General features: G+C 41.7%; 1 protein-coding gene across 1 annotated transcript; it reads left to right on the top strand.

Annotated features, from left to right (window-relative positions):
* The first annotated feature begins 77 nt into the window (after positions 1-77).
* Positions 78-17,815, top strand: LOC306930997 (SANT and BTB domain regulator of class switch recombination-like). The gene is made up of 21 exons (XM_079512152.1): positions 78-367; positions 1,006-1,157; positions 2,116-2,311; positions 2,920-3,016; positions 4,360-4,601; positions 4,836-4,894; positions 5,597-5,757; positions 6,652-6,738; positions 7,358-7,468; positions 8,082-8,205; positions 9,356-9,508; positions 10,350-10,498; positions 11,406-11,505; positions 11,610-11,642; positions 13,137-13,236; positions 14,243-14,328; positions 14,733-14,761; positions 15,766-15,839; positions 16,956-17,044; positions 17,375-17,457; positions 17,557-17,815. Exons 2-21 carry the CDS (start codon positions 1,008-1,010, stop codon positions 17,591-17,593), a joined length of 2,160 nt encoding a protein of 719 aa, XP_079368278.1. The 5' UTR covers positions 78-367; positions 1,006-1,007; the 3' UTR covers positions 17,594-17,815.
* The last annotated feature ends 7,165 nt before the right edge of the window (positions 17,816-24,980 follow it).

The raw sequence follows: 24,980 nt of genomic DNA, 5'->3' as shown, positions 1-24,980 counted from the left end.
GGACGCCTGTTTCACCTGCTGCACTGCGACAAGAGGAACGGCGCAGTCAGCCACCTGCAGATCCATCCAACTCCAAGGAGCGCTCTAAGTGCGATTGGCTAGCAAATTATAGTATGATGATCAGTTTCATTGCAATTATAATTAAATAGTTATATAATATGAAAACCTTTTTATACTGTACACTACAGCGAGATTTGCAACCACAAATTAAGCAAAGCAACTGCTGAGCTAGTTAGCCGAGTGATGCTAAGCTATAGCCACCCGATGTTATGGTTATGAGCCATCCTCATCCAGACGCAGTGCCATAAAATGAGCATCGATTGAGTTTACTGTTCAAGAGAACAGACAAGTATTTCTCGAGAAACAGGTAAGTGATATAGTTGTGTTTTATTTTACTGCGTTCAGAGAGTGACTCACATCTCTCTAGCCATGATGGGGAGGACAGGGGATCGGCCTGAGCCAGACCAATGGACATGCTAACGTTTATTAGCAGTGATGTAATGGAATACCGGTAGCCATACTTAAATTCAGTAGACCAGACCTATATATTATACACTAATGACTAATATGCATGTTGTATTTTTGTACAATATTTTTATAAACTGAAAAATACTGAATATATTGAAACTTAAGAGGAAGCTTAGCTATAATGAATGTATATTTTAACTTGATCTACCCACCTTGCTATATGCTTTTCTTTTAAAGGACTTTTCTTTTAAAGGAATTAATTAGCATCACCTAATAGCCTATCAGGTTATTCATGATTCATCTACATTATCTTGTGTTGTCTAAGCCAGTGGTTCTCAGACATATTAACTTATAGTCCTGAAAGCCAGGGTACGAATGGAACCAAATTGACCTGTAAGGGTACAGACCTGTAAGGGTCCACCATCCATTTGGAGCCCCCCTCAAGGAACACTGAGGGTCACTGGACCCCACTTTGAGAACCACTGGTCTAAGCTCTGATCCAAATCTCTCTCTCTCTCTCTCTCTCTGACCCTCTAGAAATGAGTCGCTTCTACTCAGACAACAACAACTTTCCATATGACAACAATGTCCTGGTTTTGGACATGGTGCTGAGTTCTCTGTGGGGTGTGTCTCAGCCTATCAACTGGGACAATGTTGCCAAGCTCGTCCCCGGTTTCACTCCAAAGGAGGTAACTGTGATACTGTGGACAGGATATATTTAACCATCCATCCAGCCATCCCTCACATGACCTATCCATTTATCAATGCATGCATCATCATCATCATCGGCATCGCAGTCTCGGAAGACCATGGATATCTTGTGCCTGGGAGTTAGGTCTTGACGCAGCTTCTGCTGTGGCTGAGAAGACCAGCACGTGTGAGGCAGGCTCGGCCGCAGATGACACACGTGTGGGCACCAATATGACATCTAATTTGTAGATGTGAATCCTTCATGGACCACATCACATCATGCCACAAAGTCCTCAGTGTTAAATTATCCATTTTTAACTCTCAGAGTTAAGTTAACACTACCAATTAATTATCAGAGTGTTTTATATGAATGTGCCAATGTCTGCTCTTTGTTGTTATATTTGTCCATTAATCCAAGGACCACAATGGAAAGTATTTGACATTATTGTGTTTTTAACCCTCGATGTGTTATTTTCAGTGAAGAGCATATACCGTATACCATATTATTAAAGCATCATTCTAGATTTTTGAGGGGCGACAGCCCCTCCTATACACAGGTTTAATGTTTGTCTTTAGTTCAACGTTTGTTTTGTAAACGCCATTGACAATGAAGGGAAAATGTACGTCATAATGTGCCTCATTACGTCATATTGTCTCTTTATTGTTAATGGCGTTAAATGTTTGTGTTGGCACCGTTTGTTTGACATCACCATTACATCACCCAATCAACATGACTTTAATATATTAGCGCCCCTCACTTCACATGGGTGTGATTTTTACATTGCCAATTGTCAAAAAAAAAATAGCAGACATACAAACGGTGTACAAGCTCACACAAGCTTGTACATCTACTATTTTTGAAAGTGTGAGCTACTGATTTAGAAGGCATTTGTAGAATCGGCCTCAGGTCTTGATGGGATAAATCAAGTGATACTGAATCACCCTGCTTCTTCGCAGTGCTCTCACCGGTTCGAGGAGTTGAAGAGCACAGGGGGCTTCCCTCACCTGGACAACCAGTGCAATGTCTTCACAGCAGGGGGCTCCTCTCCTTCCGACAGCCTGTCCTCGCTGTCCTCCTACATTAAGTCCACGCTGTTGGACACGGTGGACACGGCGGAGGCAGGAGCCAATCAGAGTGCCAGCAAAGCTATAGGTGAGTGAGTGCCACCATGGGTTGTGCATGTACACTACAGTATGACTATGTCCAGCGTTGAGGGTCTGTGTAAACACAAACATTGAAGACAAAAGTCAGGACGCAAATTGTGATTGGCCAGAATGAGATTATGATAAGAGCGTCCCCTCACAAATAAAATGCCTTCTTCAGGGTATATAACAGAGCGGCTGTGGCTCAGGAGGTAGAGCAGGTCGTCCAATGATCCCTGGGTCGGTGGTTCGAATCCCGGCTCCTCCTGTCCACATGTCGAAGTGTCCTTGGGCAAGACACTGAACCCTACATTGCCTCCAATGAGTTGGTCGGTGTGAGCTCGCCACCGTTGGTGTGTGAATGTGGGAAGTGAGGACGCTGGCGTCGACTGTTCACCGCTTCACCTCCCAATGTATGAATGAATGAACCATTGTAAAGCGCTTTGAGCACTTGGAAAAGCGCTATAAAAATGCAACTCATTATTATATCAGACCCTATGGCCACCACCATTTTGACAAGTAGTGCTCGATGAAAATATGTAATTGTTGGTTAGCAAAAGGGTTGAGCGACAATAACTATACATATTTTGAACTTCCTTTATTGCTGTCACTCTGCAGGCTTGAAAACATCTCCCTCTGTCACGACTGGAGCTGTGGAGAAGAAAGAGAAGAGCATCCCAGCAGGGGAGGAGGACAGACCTCAGAAACCACGAGAGTAAGTTAACCACATGAACGCTAGCGTCCTTATTCTGGGCATATTCAAACTCACAACACTTTCGGCAAAGATAGTTGGTGTAGAGGGAAAAAAGGAGGCGACCAAAGATAATCCTGGTGGACCCCGGTCAACTGAAGTATACAGGGTTTAATTTGAGTATTTAATAGAAATCTACTGGTCCTTCACCTCTGCAGTGAAACCAGCCAACCAATCATCTGGATTTAATTCATAGTTTATGATAGATTCAAGATTCTAACCTATTTTGACTATTGTACACTTTTTATTTTTGTAAGATGTTAATTATATTATAATCGATGTCCAATATGTAGACATGAGTTTCTCAAGGTCATCTCTGTGGTTAAGAAATGTAGGTACTACATACAGTATGTGTGTGTTAGGCACCAGAGCGTCTGCAAATGTGTATGTATTGCTGAACTTCCTTTCCATGGGATGAATTATATTATCCATTTATATAGACACTAGGGAAGCTAAATGTATTGATTAATCATGGTAAAGACTGTCCTTAGGAAATGAGCAAGGAAGCAGATGTTTTACACAAGCTGTTCTGTATAATGCTAATAATGTCAACTCGCCCTCTGCTGGTCATTCTCTGCTATTTGTGCAGGAGGATGCTAAACGCAAACCAGTCTTAGTAGTGGTGCCAGCTCACAGCAGAAACATCTAAAGAGTTAAGTCTTAAAAAGACAAAAGAGTGGCCGCACACACTGATAGCCAAAGTGCCGATTATTTATTACAGGATGCAGAGTAGGAACCAACGGCAGATGAAATGTGATTTGAAATGTTTTTCCATATTCCATATACCCTGAAGAAGGCAGTTGTATCTGCATACATGCTCACCGCGCGGCACCAAGTGAGGCCCTGTGAGCTTGTATATATGCCATTTTTAAATAGCCACGATAACAACTCTGCTGGGGACCCCATGAACCATTCCAAGGAGCCCTGGGGGTCCCCAGACCCCACTTTGAGAACCACTGATATATGATATATGTAATATATATATATATAATATATATTACATATATATATACATATACATATTACAATAATATATAATATATACACTGATTTCATCAGTACACTGGACACATCAAACCCTCAGCTAAGGCAACTCCAATCCATGCATATCACTCTCCGTGAGGCTTGCCGGACATTAGTACATTCAAGGCACAAGAAATCAAGTTATTAAATGCAGGACCAACGCAAAGAATGAGTTTAATCTCAACAGGAATCCAAGACAAAATGTAGCCAGACAAATATGAGGCTAGACTTTTATGTCATTTTGTGGAATGAAACCTCAATGTCTTTATCTATCTCTCATACAGCCCTAACATGGTCATCCACGTGTGCGACGAAGCCAAAAACCTGAAGCAGGACTTCACATGTCCCAGAGATCTTCTAATCAAAGAGATGCGCTACTTTGCAGAGTATCTCTCCGTCGATGCCCAGAGGTGGGAGGAGGTGGACATCTCCGTTCACTGTGACGTACAGATCTTTGACTGGCTCATGAACTACGTCCGGAGGAACGCGGCCACGGACACAGGCAACAAGGAGAAGCCCAGGCTCGGTAAAACTCTGGGAAATAATGTCCTCCCGACCAACAACAGATACCACATTGACAGCTAAATTACAGTCGTTAAATACTGTGTATGCTTGTGCGTGTGGACCTGTGGTGTTTTGACTTCTGTTCACTAAAGGTGCTACTGTTTGTGCCTGGTGGGTTCACCTGCAGTGTTTGTTTGTTTGTTTGTTTGTTGTGGGGTTCTGCTTGGTTGGTCACGTGGTGTTTGTCGGTTTACAGAGCCCAGCAATGTGATCTCAATCCTGATCTCCTCCGAGTTCTTGAAGATGGATACGTTAGTAAGTGTTGTGATGTGAGCTGGTGTTTGTGGTACGAGCCGAAGCCCTTGGTTTTCCTCATGTATCAGGGAGAGCATGTCAAATATATCGTATTCTGTTGGAGCCTCTTAAACACACACTACTCTGTAAGGGTGATGATATACTATTGTTGGGGTGATAGGTCATGTCAGAAACCAATGAAATCCTGAATCTGATTCCAAGATGAAAGAAAATGAGGCAACTCGTACAGCAATGTTGCTAATCAGACTAATCAGTCCAAAAAGTGGCCCTGTGTATCAATGTCTTCACCTAACTTAACTTGCAAATGAATTTACTGTATGCTTGGAGCAGATAATTTGGATAAACTCTCCTGTACTGGGAAAAACAACAGGCCCATAGATAGCTTCTACAGTATGTAATGTCAATGTTGCATGGTTGTTGCAAAATATATAAACATACCGACTGTTCTAGCACTAGACAGTGAGTTTGTAGTCAATATTAGAACCTTTTGAAGGTATATAAAAATGAAGGTGTCCATTCAAAATGGCGTATTAATGTGTGTGTGTGTGTGTGTGTGTGTGTGTGTGTGTGTGTGTGTGTGTGTGCAGGCGCGTGTGGGCGCGTGTGTGTGCATGTGTGTGAGAGAGCGTGTACACTGTGTGTTTCTGTACATTCATGCATATGTTTATGTGTACACCTGTGTTTCTGTCCGTGCGTCATCAGGTGGAGGAGTGTATTCAGTACTGCCACAAACACATGAGTGCCATCGTGGCCACACCCTGCAACATGAACTGCATCAACAGCAACCTGGCTATGCGTATTGCCCATCTCTTCACCCACAATGAGGCAGACGACATCAGGGACAGAAAAGACAAGTTCAAAAGGTAGGAGGACAGGATTATGAACAACCACAATTAGAATTCCAGGTGATTAACATAACTGCACGTTTGCCATCTTATTTTTGCCAATTGGTTGATGTTTTTGTTTACAGGTCTTTCTCTAAAGGCCAGACGGCACCAATGCAACTAGTCGCCACTCCTTGCAACAAAACAGTTTGGGAATAATGGTTGCAAGGAGTTGCATTGGTGCCTTTATAGACAGGATACAGCAAAGAGATCACCCCAAATCTTAATCATATATATTCCATGTTGCACATTTCCTCTTTAGGTACCCAGGGGTCAATACTAACACCGGTTGTCCCCCCCCCCCCCCCCCCTACTCTAAATGTATTTGTGAAAATAGCAGATCTAAGTTAACTAATTTGGCAGCAGTAACATTAGCAATTTCCTTCAGTTGATTCTTGAGTGAAACCACCGGGATCATTTGTTTATTTTTGGAACACAGTTCTTATTTGACACGATAAAAGAAAAGTCAATGGGAATTCAGAAAAAAGCGACCCAGGAAGGATGTGTAAATTACGTCATTGATTATTATTATTACCCTCCCCAAGCTAACGGCAGTGACAGGATTGGCAGCAACTAAATTAGGAGGAAAAAGGAAAGGTAATGACAACAAAAAACAAACAAAATGTTGCTTATACAGTACACTACTACACACCTGACATGCCGTGGCAGGTCCATTTGGTTCCATTTGTACACTCTGAGTTAAATGAACACTGAGGATATTACTATTACTGTGTAGTGTGTATGACACAATATTGAAATATCCTTTAGCCTTGTGACACAATCTAAAAGACTGCATGTATACAGTCTAAAAGACTGCATGTATACAGGGTGTGGAGTTACAGCCATCTCTTGTGTTTGCTTAACCTCCAACAGCAAGCTGTTCCAGAAGAAGATTGAACATCTTTTTGATCCCAACTACCAGAACAGAGATTCTCCCGGCAATGCTTCCACTCTTTACAGGTGAGTAGAGGCAGAGTTCATGTATGTTTGTATTATGTGTAGAAAATAAGTTCACAAACACTACAGTCCTCACATACACACCAACACCAACCAGCGTGTTGGTTTGGTTTGCTGGACGACAAGAATCAGTATCGGAATCAACTTTATGTTCACACTCACATCACGCTCCCATATATTTTGTTATTTCTATGGAGTTAGTGATTGAATGACTACTTTCTCTTACCTAGTTTTAACTTGACCCTTTTAGTTTAGCAATGCATATGCTGTTTTATTTTTTCTGCCATGCTTTTAAGCATGGCATGCTTTTAAGCACTCTTTGTAAATAAAATTAATTATTATTATTATTATTATTATTATTATTATTATTGTTGTTGTTGTTGTTGTTGTTGTTGTTGTTGTTGTGCTACTGGTATGCAGTTTCAAGTGGTGTGAATGTAATTATCAGGTTTATTTTGTGTGCACTGTGAACAGATTGCAGATGATTCAAGTCCCATGTGAGCTTGTAGATCTGCTATTTTTGAAAGTGTGTGAAAGGAAGCAGAATACATACATAGGGATGCTAGATTGAAAGTGTTAATTAAAACCTAATACTCTTGTATGTTTGTGTCTCCTAACACAGGTGTGGTCTGTGCCATAAGCTGCTGAACAAAGACACAGAGAGGAAGATCTCTTGTGTACCAGGGAAGATCAACATCGATGACCATGGAGAGGTCGTCTACTCTCACACCAGGTGCTGGATAACTTAGATACGCACAGTAATAGAGCGTCGCAGTCCCGCCTCCTACCCTGGACCAGGAAATGAAACCCAATGCATTTTTCCCATAGACATTTCTTAAAGTATTTATTTAAAGACGGTTACGCCGCGGACAAAGCCAACTCGAGTCGTGACAACTCATGACAACACAAACAATATTTTGGACCAAACAAATAATTACAAAGAAGAAAAACAACAAAAAAAGTGTTGTAACCTGCCGTTTTTTTCTTCTTTCTAATTATTTGTTTGGTCCAAAATATTGTTTGTGTTGTCATGAGTTGTCACGACTCGAGTTGGCTTTGTCCGCGGCGTAACCGTCTTTAAATAAATACTTTAAGAAATGTCTATGAGGAAAATGCATTGGGTTTCATTTCCTGGTCCATGGTAGGGGGCGGGACTGCGACGCTCTATTACTGTAGTATTATTGTGCCTTTTCTTATGCTCTCTAGTTGCATGTAAATAAATACTTCAAATTGTGTCTACGTGTGTGTGTGTGTGTGTGTGTGTGTGTGTGTGTGTGTGTGTGTGTGTGTGTGTGTGTGTGTGTGTGTGTGTGTGTGTGTGTGTGTGTGTGTGTGTGTGTGTTCAGACAGAGGAGCTGGGACGTGCACGATTACATCACTGGTCTGTATGAGGATCTCAAGTCTTGGGTCCTGGTCTACTGGAGAATCTGGGGTACCATCAACTACCTCACTTGCTCCCGCTGTCAGCAGGTAGGCATGTGTGTGTGTGTGTGTTTGTGTTGAACCCATTTGAGACCTTAGGCCGATTCTAGGCAGAGAGAGAGAGAGAGAGAGAGAGAAATGATCTGCTAAAAACAGAATTATGAACACATGTTAAGATGTGAAGTGTCCATAATTAAATGTTAAATGTTTACAGCTCTTATCCTTAACAGACATCTGCCATGGTAGTGTACTGTACTTCCAGATAGTCAGGAATGGGAACAACTTACAGAGTGTGTATGTGTGAAAGTACCCACGCTGAAGAAGGCAGTTGCATAGATCTGCTGAAACGTTGGTTTTTATTCGCTGCGTCCTATTCCAATAACCCATTTAGGCATGACGTCGAAATAAAAAAAAAGTCTTCTGAAAGAATATATATTCAAAGATTTGTGCCGCATTTTCAAGATTTTTCAAAAATAGCAGACCTACAAGCTCATAGCGCGCCACTCGGTGGCGCGCTATGAGCTTGTAGATCTGCTATTTTTCAATAGCCAAAGTATAACATAATGCTTAGTTAAAACACCAAAAGTATCGGCACTTTGGCTACGAGTGTGTGCGGCCACCTTCGTCTTTTTAAGACTTCACATTTTTATTGTGTGAAAGTACCTGACTTAAAAGTTAAAATACTGACTTAAGGGGACACTTCACCCTTTTTGTAAAAAAAAAAACACTGGGCTCACTTCCTTCCTGGACTACAATTCCCATAATGCTTTGGTGCACTGCTCCTCCTTGTGGATAGGGGGAGGGCTGTCTTACTGAGACAACATGTAGTCCAAGAAGTAAGTGAGCCCAGTGTCCATGACATCAGAGACACTGCTAACATCTATAATATCTAAAACCACATATTACACACATAAAGACCCCCAGGAAAATGTTCTAAATCTTTTAAACGTCATTAACATATATGTTTTTGCAAAAAGGGTGAAGTTTCCCTTTAATGTTAACGAAGTCAGAGGGAGTTACCATGTAACCCATATTTGGCTCAAACAAGGGGTTAAATTAATTTCTCTCCTATGCCACTAAAATGTGGAACGCCCTACCAACAGCCATTAAGAAATGTGAATCCCTAGACTCCTTCAAAGACAAACTGTGTGTGTGTGTGTTTGTGTGCGTGTGTGCACGTGTGCGTGCGTGCGTATAGGTCTTTGTGTGTGCAGAACTGACCAACTGCAAGTACCACCCAGAGAGTGTGATGTATCCTGGCATGAATTCAGAGCAAGGCTGGCATGGAACGGGCATCTACCCCTGCTGCAACCAGAGGGTGCTCCGCTTTGACCCCACAGGAATGCCCAAGGTAGGCACGCACGCACGCACGCACGCACGCACACACACACACACACACACACACACACACACACACACACACACACACACACACACACACACACACACAGGTCGGTCAAGGTCATTACATTTTACATGACGAATAATCGTTATATTATATATTTATGCCCACATATGGAGATTGCTGATCAGTATATGCTCATATATGGGCATGCCCCCTTTTGCCCCCGTATATGGAACTGATTTGTTTGCGGCCGATGCCATGACAACACATTGAGGTTAGACAACACGCTGCATTGGGGACTCCTTATATGGTTATGGCTGAGTCTGAGGTCTGCCTGCCGGCCCGCCCACCCGTTAGCCATTGTAATTGAGCCATATATGATTTCTTTAACCTTGAAATAATTACAAAACCATGTTAAATCCTTGCGTACGGACAAGCTGATGTTAAATCGTGGTCCGTGATTGGACGTGATCTGTAAAGATGCACACACAGACTGGACCACCAGCTGGACCACCAGCTAACGAGCTGGAAAAGTAATTACATGTTTAATAACAGTCTACTTGACAGTGGCCAATGAACTTGGATGTTCCAGCCACTGTTACCAGCGGATAAAGACATTCATTTCCTGTTCGGAAAAGGGTCATGCTAAAGACCCTGCGTGTGTGTGTGTGTGTGTGTGTGTGTGTGTGTGTGTGTGTGTGTGTGTGTGTGTGTGTGTGTGTGTGTGTGTGTGTGTGTGTGTGTGTGTGTGTGTGTGTGTGTGTGTGTGTGTGTGTGTGTGTGTGTGTGTGTGTGTGTGTGTGTGTGTGTGTGTGTGTGTGTGTTTCTGTGTCATTTCCATCTTCAGGGCTGCAAGATGCGAGACCACATAGTGAGTGTACCAGATGAAGAGAACAGTGAAGGGGACCAGGTGACCTCAGCCCAGACTAAACTCCTCAACGACCTCCTTCTGCACAGAGATGCGGTGTGTGTGTCCACCGCTCCATCACCAGAGGGGTGTGTGTGTGTGTGCGTGTTATTTCAAGATCATTTGATCATTTGTTGTGTGTGCTCAAGTAATGTACTTAAGTAAAATGTTGATATACTTTTACTTTATTACTGTATTTCCATTTTTCTATACTTTTACATCTACTCCACTACATCTCAGAGGCAAATATTGTACTTTTATTCTACAATGATTTGAAAACTTTAGTTACTTGACTAGTTACAAAATAGGGTTGTCCCGATCCGATCACGTGATTGGAAATCGGGGGCCGATCACGGCATTTTCGGATCGGGAGCAAAAAATACCTTTGTTCTCTTTTAAATTATAATTTTTGATTACAAGACTTTTACTGACTTCAACACAGTATTTCTACATTGCAGTATTGATACTTTTACATTTAGACCAGAAGCCGATTCTAAAAACGCTTTTCTGAAAACCTGGAAATTCTTATTCAAATATAAAATAATAATAATTATGTTGCTAAAACAAAAACTAACGAGACACAGAGGAAGCTCCCCGATTGAAAGGTGGTAACCTTTACTAAAGGTTACTAAAGGTGTAACCTATTAGCCTGGCTAATAAGCCAGACCGAATCAGCCGTTGGCAAAAAAAAAATTGCCTGCCGGCGGATTATGGTCTGGAGAGGCTCAATTGTACGCCCATTTCCTACACCAGAGAACTGGTGTGGCCAATCGGGACACGGTATGCAATATGGGTGGGCTTTGGTACAGTGACGTTCAATGCTTGAGACCTTTCTTTGACTGACAGTAGATCCATACACAGCATCTCCAGACTCAAATACCACACGACAGTGTGATTTGAGTCTGGCTTATTAGCCAGGCTAGTAACCTATAGGTTACAACAGGTCTAAATGGGTTGAGTAAAACATCTTGTTTGACTTTTTCCACCACTGGTCAGGACTGAAGAGTCTTCGTCCAGTGGATCCACCAAGGCTCTGGACAGTGACGTTTTCTTGGAGCCAGGTCTGCTGGGACCGCTAAGAGGAGACGGCAGCACTGTAGGTTCTTCTCTTCATCCTCCTCTTCCTATTTCACTCTTTCTCTGTCTCTTTTTCTCTTTCTATCCTCCGGTTCTAACTTCACCTACTTTCTCTTTTGTTAGTTCTCCCTGTTGAAAAACTGGAGTCTGCAACTGGTAGGACTCTCCCTTCATGTTCATCATTACATCATTGGGTCCTTTGGGGGTGGGTTCCAGGGGGTCCCCAGCAAAAGTAGTTAACCCATTTTGACCTGAGATCAGATTCTAAAAATGTCTTCTACATCCTGACAGTTTTCTGAAAAAGCTATGTTTCTATGTCAGTCGGTCATTTTTCAAAAATAGCAGCTATGAGCTTGTAGATCTGCTATTTTTCAATAGCTAAAGCATAACATAATGCTAACACCAAAAGGGGTTCCCACCCAAAATGGGTTAACATAGCGTCACAATCATTTTAACCACTTTATCCATTTATATGTTGGCTATACAAAAATAGCAGATCTACAAGCTCACAGCGCGTCACTTTGTGCCGTGTTGCGAGATTATGCTTCTGCTATTTTTATACATGAATCATCTCTTCTGGGAGTCCCTGATACAAAACCTTTTCAGCTGGGGGTCCGCGGCCAAATACATAGCAATTTGGGGGTCCTTGACATGAAAAGGTTTGAGAAACACTGCATTACACAGGTCGTTAATTTAACTCCTGGAGTTAAATTAACTCCAGGGTCATGTATCACTTTTCTTCATTTTGACCTTTTGCTAAATCCCTCCCCAAAAGCGATTGTCCAATGCTTAGCAACCGTTGCTAAGTTGAACAAGCTTCCATCTCCTGCCATAGCTGCCAAATGTTATTTTGCCTGCACACGCACAATCATTTGCAACATTAATAGCAAGAATAGGAATACCAGGATAACGCGATGGTGTCTATGAACCAGCGACAGATTCCACATACTCCGAAAACGGTTGGAGGGTGCATTACCGTGCTGAAAGCTGTACTTAAACAGCAAGGCGTGCACCTGTTGAACATATATATATGTATATATATATGTACATATTACATATATATATATATACATATTACACAGCTTAACATTACACAGATGTGCTCACGGATGTTAGAATTTTGCTTTGTTCAATAAAAAGCCCATGAAGCGTGAAAGACGAGCGCCATGTGAACAATGGCTAACATTTCCCCGTGTTCTTAGACTTAGTTCATTGAAATTATGTCATGCACATTTTCCCAGTGCTTAGCCTACTGCAGGCCTTGTTGACTAGATTTAAAAGAGATTTTGAAGCTTTTGCTCCTGAAATGATCGATTTTTTTTACATGGGGAAGTCTGTCATATAACATGCAAGTCAATGGGCGAGAAGCAATTGGGCCTTAAACAAACTAATCTAAGAAATCCCATGAATTAAAATAAATGAATAAATAATTAAGAAGTAATGGTCCAGGCAAACGTCTAATCTCTCTTTTGGGTCTCGACCTGAAAGGTTTGGGAACCACTGCTCTAATCAGTGTCGTTTTGCACCTGTCTACTCAATCATAATCAGATGATCAATTATCAGCTGAATCAAATATTTACATGATTGGTGTTGTTCGCCGAGTTGTTGTGTCCGTATTCACATTGACCTCTACCCTTTGACCTTTGCCAGAGGCAGCAGTCCCTCCTGTCGGAGGACGAGGAGTACACGACGGGGTCAGAGGTCACCGAGGATGAGGTGGGCGATGAAGAGGAGCTGTGCAAAAAACAAGGTTTTATAAATACTAACTCATTTTACATCAAAACATCACAGTGGTTAACATAGTCAGTAATGTAATTATCATAACCCATTTGCAGTAGAGTTAACATCATAAACATTAGTAGTTCCACAGCTGCTGTTCCCAAGGTTACATTAGGGTCAGCACCGAAAAGCGCTTCTATTCTATTCTATTCTATTCTATTCTATTCTGTGTTCTGAACCGTGGTCAGTGATTATAGTGTCCATATTAGTTATGATTGACGTAGAGTAGTTGGGAGAGAAATATCACGGATATTGTGATAAATTGTAGTGTAATAAATGTATGTTGTTCTAATTATGATTAGTACTTTTACATCGATGTTTACATACAGTATATAATTAACAATCATCTAATTGGTTTAGTGTTGAATCGTTTAATTAGTTCTTTATTTCTTTTCTTCTTCTTTTTACATGTGAATTAAATTTCAGGAGTTAAAATTTAGTTTTCAGAACATTTGGGGTGGATTTGCTCTATTTAGCCACCAGATGGCGTAAAAGGCCATGTAAGATGGAGCAGTCCAGTCCATGCTCATTAAAGGAAGACTTCACCCATTTAATTTCAACCTATCTTCATATAATCGGTCCTCACTAATGTTTATGATAATATGGCACCATGTTTGATTACTGGGCTGTGGACAGTTCAGAAACCCGCCTGCCATTATCATCCATGGGGAATCCAAGCTAATGGAAACTGCATGCTTTCTATTCCTGGAAAGTTAGAATGCTATACTGGAACATTGCTAATTATTAATACAAAGATAAATGAAAAAGAGAAACCTGCCAAACGATGCCACTGGTAGGCAGGTTTCTGAACTGTCCACAGTCGTTCTCAGAGACACAGACGGGGTAGACAAAAATGGTACCATATTTTAATGCGCATTAGTGAGGACCATTTATATGAAGATACTGTAGGTTGAAAATGACTGAAGTGGTCCTCTAACATTAACAGTAACAAGTGTATTTGTATATTTGTTTTCCAGCTGCGAAGAAAGCTAAGAAGGCCAACAGGCCACTGAAAAGGCAAGTGTCCTCACCGAATGTTCTACGCAAAGAAAAGACAGACAGAGTGAGTCCCTCTGTTCCTTTCACACACCAAATGCATTATTTATTAATATTTTCTTTGTTTTGTCATATGGTAGAACACTGTATAACCCATTTTGGGCGGGAACCCCTTTTGGTGTTTTAAACATTATGTTATAATTTAGCTATTGAAAAATAGCAGATCTACAAGCTCATAGCGCGCCACCGAGTGTCGCGCTACGAGCTTTAGGTCTGCTATTTTTGAAAAATCGTGAAAATATTTATTTCAGAAAACTGGAGGATTTAGAAGATTTTTTTTTAATTTTGAGGTCAATGGGATAATCTAGTCTGACTCACTCTAGTGGCAGAGTATTGGTACATACTTTAGCTTTGTACTTTCTGCTGTGGTTTCAGAGTTTAAAGAAATATATGTATTATCCATTTTCACAGGCACTGTCAAGGGACAACACGCCTTTCACGTGAGTTACTCTGAGTAAACTACATCACTTCCTAAAAGGTTTATAGGACACTGTACTTCCTAAAGATCATAAGCCTGGCCAGGCAGGGATTCCCTCTTGGATGAGTGATATATACACAGAACAGGAGACCCGGGTCCAATCTGGGTTAGAAAATAAAAGTTGCTGATTGGATTGGACAGTAGGGCATTAAGCAACTAGTCGACTAGTTTACTAGTCTACTAGTAAATCCAATAGTCAACCTTGCTGGTACTAGTTGATAAGAAAAAGAAAGTTGATTTTGTAGGCCTTAAGATCAGGTAGATTATAGTTATAGTCACCAATGTACACAGTTTTTAAATGTACAAATATTTATTTCCAAAAAAGAAAACCACCTACATAATAGGTGGTTAAACAACTAGTCGACTAGTAAACTAGGCAACTAGTCAACTAGTAAAAATGACTAGAAGTGAATGCCCTATTGGACAGTATGCAATGGTCCAGTGCATACTGAAACAAACACCAGGGATCATTTTGTGACACAGACTTGAGTCTGACGGCACGGTCTCACGTCTGCGTCAGAATCGTTGTAGGCAAGGCTTCAGGCGCCTCAGTTTACCATGTTGTCTTGCAGGTTGTGGGCAGTGCCAGTCAGAATCTGCTCTGGTGCCGGTGTTCTGGTGTGTAGTTTGATGAATTGAACAAGGTGGACCGGACCCTCTTGTAAACAAGTGTAATGCTTAATTGGGTCGTCCACTCACAGTTATCAGTTTTTGTATTGAGTTTGTGCTTGAAATGTACTGTAATTCTGCAAACTGTTAATAAATATTTCAATCAATCAATCAAGTTAGTAGGGATGCAGCTGTCGATTATCTTCTTAGCCATTAGTCTATGGACAACTTTTCTCATTAACGAGTGACTTAGTTTATATACCTCAAATAAGAAAAATAGCAGATCTACAAGCATAGTGTTCAACGTGTTGCGTATGTGTGCCCATACCCTGATGGTTGTGGTCTGTGTTTTTGTAGAGTGAGCCTTCAGAAGAGCAAATGGGACAGTTCTCGCGCGCTGAGATACAACCAGGATATTCAGAGGGAAGAAGGTATTATTTGTTCTCTATCAAAGACCGCCATGGAAATAATTTAAAACACGTCCAGCCTTTGTCTTATGCGTTACATCTATGCCACTGTGTGGATATTTGTATTACTATATTCATGTGTTAATCCATTTTGACCTGAGATCAGATTCTAAAAATGTCTTCTACATCCTGACTTTTCTGAAAAAGCTATGTTTCTATGTCAGTCGTTCTTCGATTTTTCAAAAATAGCAGACCTACAAGCTCATGAGCTTGTAGATCTGCTATTTTTTAATAGCTAAAGCATAACATAATGCTAACACCAAAAGGGGTTCCCACACAGAATGGGTTAACATGAATTTAGCTTGATAGTAAGAGAAATCTATGCAAATCTGGGAACTAAATCGTTACCAAGAAATTTCTTCACCAATGTGTTTCTAAAGGTGTCTAATAACATGTACTAAAAGTTTGAAATTCAACTCCCGTGGGAAATTGAGTTATTAGCATAATATGCATAATATGCCCATAACATCCTATATAAGGCAAAAAAGTCCAAATTTCATCATTCTTTAAGTAACATGTGACATATGAAACTAGGGTGTTTGCATGATTCTGAATCCATTCCAAGCATTAGTTTTGCACAAAAAACACTCCTTGGGAGGAAAACGGCCACACAAACGTGATGAGGTCAGCACATTTGGTCAAGTGGATATGGCCTAATTTAGCCCAAGGAGTGTTTTTTGTGCAAAACTAATGCTTGGAATGGATTCAGAATCATGCAATGACCCTAGTTTCATATGTCACATGCTACTTAAAGAATGATGAAATTTGGACTTTTTTGCCTTATATAGGATGTTATGGGCATATTATGCATATTATGCTAATAACTCAATTTCCCACGGGAGTTGAATTTCAAACTTTTAGTACATGTTATTAGACACCTTTAGAAACACATTGGTGAAGAAATTTCTTGGTAACGATTTAGTTCCCAGATTTGTCAAATACCTGATAAAATGCCCTTACTATGAGTTGAATTGAATCGAAGTCAAAAGTAAAACTGAGTCAACACCATTGTGTAAGTTTTTTATACATATAATTACACAACAATCTTTTTTTCCCCTCTCTGCTCCCTACGTGTCTCAGACCAGCGTCGCTTGGTGGAAATCACTGATCACCTGACCAAGATGAGGTTTGGAGATCAAGACCAGAGTAAATCTAAAGACAATATTGAGGTTTGATCTTTATTGTTTTCATGATCAATCACCAAAACAATATCACCAGATAAATACTGTACAGTATATATACACTGTATATGTGTATATTACAAATGATTAATGATTTTAAGAAGTGATGTTTACATTAGTAATTGCATTGATATGAAAGCGTGTGGTGGTCTCAAACTGTACAGGGGTTAGGAATTAGCATTTTCTAATGATGCATTGTGTGTGTGTGTGTGTGTGTGTGTGTGTGTGTGTGTGTGTGTGTGTGTGTGTGTGTGTGTGTGTGTGCGTGTGCGTGTGCGTGTGCGTGCGTGCGGCTCTCTCTCTCTCGTTTGTCTGCAGCCTGCAGGGGGAATCTACTGCAGATTGGAGGGTCAATTTAGAAGTGCATCTCAAACCAGACAGAGCTCTGATAAAACAGCCAAGTAATGTTTACCCACACACACACACACACACACACTTCATGTTGTTCCTACCACATTCCTTCACTTAAGTGATCCTTTCCTAATATTCTTTCGCTTCAGATCCAAAACACGCCACGCCCAGGTCCGGACAACATAGACTGTTTGATGACAAGACAAGTGAGGAAAAGAAGATGGCAGGTCTTCCACACGTGCAGCTGCGCACTCCGTCCTGCAAGATAGCCACAACAGAGCAAGCCAGCACTGGCATCACTGCTAGCGTAACCCTGCCCCCACCCCACCCTGCCTGTGCCATTGATGCTGCTTACTACCTGGCTGTACTGTAGCTCTCCCATCAATAGGGACTTTAAGCAACGACTGTTTTCAGGACGGCTCCGCTACGCGGAAGTACGGCGGCTATGACGCCCACGCCGTAGCTGTCAAAATCGTTAAGCTAACAGCCTCCGGCGACGGCGACATTGGTTGCCATGGTGACGCGTCCATGTGTCAAACATAAACACATTCTTATTATTATTATTATTAAAACACCCCGTCACGCGTCAGCTAACTTGCCGATATTGCTTAATTCTTACATGCGCTGGACATGATCAGCAGTGGAAAGAGGAAGGTGCTGGAGCAATCTGTGTTATTCTAAAACCGTTTTAATAAACATGGTTAATATGACATATGGTATTAGTGTTATTTCTTCATTCAGAGCATGCCAACACATTACACAGCATAAGAGAGGTGATGGAGCAATCGGTGTAAATGTATGACAGCTATCATTTCAATAAACATGGTTATGACATGGCGTTGTATAGACACTACGTGTAAGTGTAGGTTCTCCCGTAGTAGAAAGGGCTGCGACGGAGAGCAGGTTTATGTATCGAGCACTGATCCATTTCCGGTTGCCGTAGCCGACTGCCGTATCCGTCGTTGCTTAAAGTCGCTATTCTTTAGCCCAGTGGTTCTCAAAGTAGGTTATGTACGGCAGGGGTTTTCAACCCGTGGGTCGCGACCCCTCGGGGGGTCGCCAAATTATTTTAGGGGGTCCCCAAATTATTTTCAAAAAAAAAAAACGATTTTTCAAAAATAGCAGACCTACAAGCTCGTAGCGCGCCACTCGGTGGCGCGCTATGAGCTTGTAGATCTGCTATTTTTAAATAGCTAAATTATAACAATGCTTAAAACACCAAGGGGTTCCCGCCCAAAATGGTTTAAGGCTATTGTAGCAGTCAATTTATATTGGGGGTCGGGAGGGGGCGGGGCGGGGGTCCCGAGACGTGGCCAAAGCATTTCCGGGGGTCCCCGGCCAAAAACGTTGAGAACCCCTGCCTTATACTATTGGACTGTAACTCTGACAGTGTAAGAAAAGACTGTACATTCGTACACTGTCTTATGGCATGGTCTAATCCAGTGGCTTTCAACCAGTGGTCCTTGAGGGGGTTCCATGTGGTCCTCATCTGAATGATGGAGAGTTGGTAACCAAATGGACCCTTATAGATCTTGAGAGTTGAGAGTGTAAAATGAAACCATTTCATTTTACGCTCTCAATGATGAAAGAATCATCTACGAACGTACATTACTGTTAATTTACAAGAAGTCTACACAATTAGATGATATCCAACGATAACAAAATATTCTTTAGTTTTGGGTCTGAGAGCCTAAATGTCGTCACAGGGTGGTCCGTGGCTCAAATGACAAATAAATAACGGGCCTTGATATGAAAAAGGTTGAAAGCCACTGGTCTAATCTAATGAATATCAAACTGAGGGTCCTTGAAATTAAAAAGTTTGAGAACCACTGCTTTAGCCCAGTTTGCCCCAGTTCTATCCCCAGCTTAGCTCAGGTACATAGGAATGGACATAAACAACAAATGTATAGACTGGACATACATTGGTAGCAATGCTGTGCTTCTGTGTCAAACGGAAGAGGATGTGATCAAACCTTAGGGGCCATTTGTTTGTTATGAAGATCCACTGGTTATGATATCCTTGGCAATATGTTAAGTAGGGTGATTTAGCCTATACTATCTATACCTTTTATACAGTAGGTATGGATCACTTCTCGTGGCAGTTGGTCACCGTCACTGACAGGCTCAGTTAAGTAGCTACCGTTGTCCGTTGATCACATGAATCTACTACAGGACACACAAAGGCTCTTGTTCCAACACCGTCTATTGTGAATGAGTGGCTGTATGTTAGAACCAGTACCAGTATTATACACAAATACAGTTTCATGGTTTGTTTAGTTTAGTTGTGGCCATGATGATGTGTGGATTACCACAGAGAAGGATATTCCGGTTATAACGGTTATATTTCCCAATGACCACCTCTAAGTTATTCTCCTGGTGCAGTAAACCCAGGACAGGAGCCTGTGTATGGGTAATAGCTTAGTCAGCTGGTGAACAGCACAGTAGATCAACTACAATACATAGTATCATCATCATTTTTCGACCGCGGTCGAGATCATGGATTTCACGATGCCATGCCAGACGTCCCGGTCCTTCATTGCCATCCCCAGTTCCTGCTTACTGATGCATGTGTCCCTAGTGATGACATCAGGGAACGGCATTTTTCTACCTCTGGTCTGCTCTGAGGCAGCATTCCAGAGAAGAAGGGAAGATATAACCTCATGATCAGCTCTGTAGCAGTGGCCGGCAAACTGTTCTACTGGATCGGACTAGTGAATAAACACAGGGAATGTTGCCGTATATTAGAGAAGTCGATGGGTGGCTCTTCCAAGAGAGATTTTGCGCTCTCATTAGGGCGGCAGGTGTCTCAGAAGGTGCCATCCAGCCTCTAATTCTCTAATTTCTTTGAAAGTGTCCATGTCTCGGAGCCATAGAGTAGAATCGGCTTAACAGTCGTCCTGAACCTCTTACTAAGCTGGGATGACCAGATCTTATGCAGGCTGACCAGGCCATACACTTCCTAGTTTAAATAGGTAGTATATGATCTCATTGGATCTCAGTTAGTGTTGTGAGAGCACTGGTTCCTAAACCTTTTGTCTCGAGACCCAAAAGATTAGTTGTCATAAGAAAATAATTGACTTTCAGCCTGTCTGAACTTTGCATTGGTCCTCAATACTACAAACCTGCTATAGAGGGTATGCGCGTGACATCATCATCAAACCAGGAAGTTATGCAGGAACACCTACTGAGTGGCAAAAAACTACTTTCTGGCCTTGACAGCCCATACATCCACACAGAAAAGTCATATCTGATTGCATTAAACAACATTAAACAATGTTAAACTCACTTTGCCTGTTGCTTTGCCACTCAATGTGCCATTCACTTTAAGCATGCGCATACCCTCTATACTCGTAAATACAAACACTGTATAAATAGTTGCAAATATACATTTGGACTCTGTCAGGTAGACAGGTTATTTATGTAAGGTTTGATTATACTGTACATCACTGGGACCAAGAAAACATGAATGAACTGTGATACCGACACATTAAAATGACCTTGAATCTTAAATGGAGCTATTTGCATTTGTATATTACATTTGTAGGGTTGGGTTTTGATAGCTGCTTTGGAGATGGTTAAAAGTTTGTAAACTATACAGATGAATTACACTCCAAGTTACAAAACTCTGCTTATAATATGTGTGCATCCCTTTTTGAGTGGTGCAACCACTCCCTTACGGAGCTATGTGTGTGGATGGCTGGGTGGCTGGATGGGTGGGTGGGTATGAGCACGAAAATAGCATGGTTGTTTTTCACCACCTGTGCGCAACCTAACACACACACAAACACACACGCACATATTAACTGTATATATGATGATTTCAGGTGTGCCAGTACAGTACAGTGACAGTACAGTGCAGTACAGCAGAGGGACCCCCACACGGTAACTGTCATTTCTCTGGAACTTCCGGGGACCCCCACACGGAGTTGCACCACTCACTTCACATGGGTGTGATTTTTTAATATACTTCCATGGTACCTGTCTGTCTGTTGCTTAAAATAACTCAAAGTGAACACACTGCATTCAGCACAGGTTATGGCTCTGTGCATTAGAAGATTCTTGTCAAAGGTTGTGAGTTCAATCCCCACTTATAGGAAATGCAATCTTAAATGCAACCTTATGCTTTAGATAACTCCTGGAGGAATGATTGAAAAAGCTCACAATGTCGGCCTTTAGTCTTAAATTAGGCAAACAGGGCAAATGTAATAACCTGCTCTTAAATCTCTAGGGACCTCACTATATAATAGTTTTCTTTTTTACTTACTCATTTTCTGTTGTTGTCTTTTGTCGTTTCTGTGTTTTATATAGACTGTATAAAACACAAATTCAAAATCTTAAACATTGCAAATGAGGGTAAACCTCAGTTCTCTTTTCGAGAATGAATAAAGGTTTCATATATTCTGTATGAAACCTTATATAGCCTACTAGTATGGACAGACAGATATCCGCATCCTAAATTAAAATGGTTAATAGGAGGATGGGCCGGTCGGAGCGCTGACATACCTCTGACGTCATTCTGACTCAGTCATAACCATATAAGGAGTTCCCCAATATATCTGATATCCAGCTATTGTCAAATTCCTGATGCATATGCACCAGTGTGTGTGTGTGGAGGGTGTCCATGTGACACACTTTATGTCACTGTAAAGTGCTTAAAATAAGCAAAACAAGCCTATATAGAAAAACACAAGCATCAATGAAGAGTTCTCGTGAACTTTGCATCACATTATCATATTGTGCAAAGACACTATTTTTCAATTTCGATTATCGGTTGTATTTGTTTACATTGTGCGCAATAACGTATGGATATGTAATATGTTTGTGTATTCTTGTAGGCCTATTATGTTTCAATTTTATTTTTGCTTATCTTACTAATCTAACAATTTTCATGTATGCAAAAGGTGTCAAGAGGAGGGAGTGTTATGGCAATTTCTGTCATATATTGATCTACCATTTCTTGATTGTATGCATATCACAAGTTGCCATTTGCCTGACGTCCTTTCAGGACGCCTGTATACACAAAGCAATTCAATTCAATTCAATTCAATTCAAAGGAGCTTTATTGGCGCGAGAAAACATACATTTACATTGACAAAGCAAGTGTCAAAATATAAAAACAGTTGAACATGGAGAAAATATATACAGTTGGAGGGGGTACAAGCAGTGTGTAAACAGAGCTATATATACACATTGCTACACCTATTGTTTCTTGTTCATGGGACCCCTGGGACCCTGGCTTGGGAGAGAGGTATGAAGACACATGAAAACATACGAGACTTGTTGGGGGATACCAGGCTGGGAGAGATGCTAGTCAGTTTTTCTTGTGCCAGTAGGCAGGCGCCCACGGAGCGGAGCATTCTCATGCGTAAGGCCAACTGGCACTGAGTCGTGGGAGGCATGGGCTGAGACTGAAAGATGCGGTTTGCTTGTTGCTGTTCTTGTCCTACTGTTACGATATCCATTAACCTTAAAAAATTACCAAAAATGTACAAAGATATCTGAATAATAATGGGCTGAGTGAGCCTGCTAGACTGAAAGATGCGGTTAGTTTGTTGCTGTTTTTCTGCATACTCTTTTACTGTTAAAAAATCTCCAAAAGGACCAAAAATGCCATATCTTGAGCGTCATAGATGCTTTGACCAACTTTGACGAACTTTTGATGAATTTTGACAAACCAGGGTTCCTCCAACCAGGGTACCTCCACTTGACTGAGGTGGTGATGGAGATCCATTCTCCTGGGCTTGTTGACGTTGGCGTTCATACTATTCTTGTCGAATTTCTTGTACTATCTGGTTTAACTGTTGGAAAGCCTTGTACCATTTGTCTAATGGCGTCACCTCGTTGGATTCAGGTGTGCTGATGCATCTAGCAACAGTGTCCCTGATTCTTTCCTTCACTACTTTCCAGGTTTTCTTCTTCTTTTTAGGAGTTCCCACTGAGGTGCTGAAGGTCCCTGCATCTTCATCCTGTGATCCAAGTGGCGATGATAGAGGTGGAGCAGGTTCAATCTCCTGGACTGGTTGAGGTGGAGCAGGTTCATCCTCAGGCCCAGGTTCAAGCTGGTGTGCTGATGAGGTTTGAATGGTCTTCTGAAGTGAAGGTCCCTGCATCTCCAGCCCAGGGTTCATCCACCATTCTGGGCAGAGACTTGGGGCTTGTTGTTCTCTTCTTGAACACCCCATTCTTCTGTCCTTCCATTTTCAGGACCTTGTTGTTGTTCTCTGTTGTCTCCGCCATCTCGTTCATCTCTTCTTGCGTGAGGAGCCTTTCAATCAGTTTGTCTTTTCCATCAGCACCCTCTTCCCAATGGTCTGTTTGAACTACTGCTGGCTTCCCCTCGCTGGATTCAGGTGTGATGATGATGCTGATGGCGGTGGACGATGGATGCTCAGTAGCATGAACTAATGATACAACCTGGATGGATGATTCAGTTGTGATGATGTTGGTGGCAGTGGATGGCTGCTCAGTATCACATGGTAGTGGAGTGCAGATTTTGTTGAAGTCATCTTCAGCAAAAGGTTCATCCTGGGCTTGAGGTGATTGTATTGGAGCGCTGATGATGAGTGAAGAACCGCTTGTACTCTTTGATGCTCCAAAGAAACTCTTCTTCTCCTTCCTGCTGTTCACGTTGTAGTCACTGGTAGGCCTGGCTAATAAGCCAGACTCAAATCGTCGTAATCCGCCGGCAGGCAATTGGTTTTTGCCAACGGCTGATTCGGTCTGGCTTATTAGCCAGGCTAAGTCACTGGACCCATGGGTGTCTGTGCTGATGTCCTCCACTCTGGAGAAACGCAGTAGCGTTACTGGACCGGGGCTGTTCTGCACTTTGAACAAACGTTTTTTCAGCCTTCTTAGGAATCCCCTTGTTTCTCCTGTCCCCCCTTCTTCACTGGAACCAGGAGCAGGATGATCTGTGCTGTTCAACTTGTAGGATTTTGATTTGATCATCGATCTGTTCACTTGGTAGCCTGCTGTCGTTCTTCTGCCCTCCTCCACCTCACTGGACCCAAGGGTGTCTGTGCTGATGATGTCCTCCACTCTGGAGAAACGCAGTAGCGTTACTGGATCGGGGCTGTTCTGCACTTTGAACAAACGTTTTTTCAGCCATCTCAGGAACCCTGCTGTTTCTCCCGTCTCCCCTACTTCACTGCATGAACCAGAAGGATAATCTGTGCTGTTCTCCAACTTGTGGGATTTTGATTTGATCATTCTGTTCACTTTTAGTAGGTTAAGGTGCTAGTGTAAACCTCTTAACATACAGCTGCTGATTTCATAATGAGTTATGGTATTCTGCCACTTGCCTTTTTAAGTGAATCATAATCAACAAAAACTAAGTGGAAACCATGGTAACATCGAACTCCATCAACAAGACACGTCACATTAAACTGCTTTCCATAGGTAAAAACCATGGCAACGCTTCACAGCGAGATCAGGGCTACGTCACGGTCAAGTTGAGACACGCCCACCCAGCTTCTACGTGCTAAAACAGACAACGTCAGCGTTTTCATATTTTTCTGATGGAAATTGAATTAACATGTTTTCTCTGAGAAGTGAGATTATTAGTATTAACTCA

This window comes from Electrona antarctica, assembly GCF_951216825.1.
Source record: "Electrona antarctica genome assembly, chromosome: 10".
Classification (NCBI taxonomy): Eukaryota; Metazoa; Chordata; class Actinopteri; order Myctophiformes; family Myctophidae; genus Electrona; species Electrona antarctica.
The sequence above is the reverse complement of the archived record's forward strand: the minus strand, read 5'-3'. Positions and strand labels throughout refer to the sequence as shown.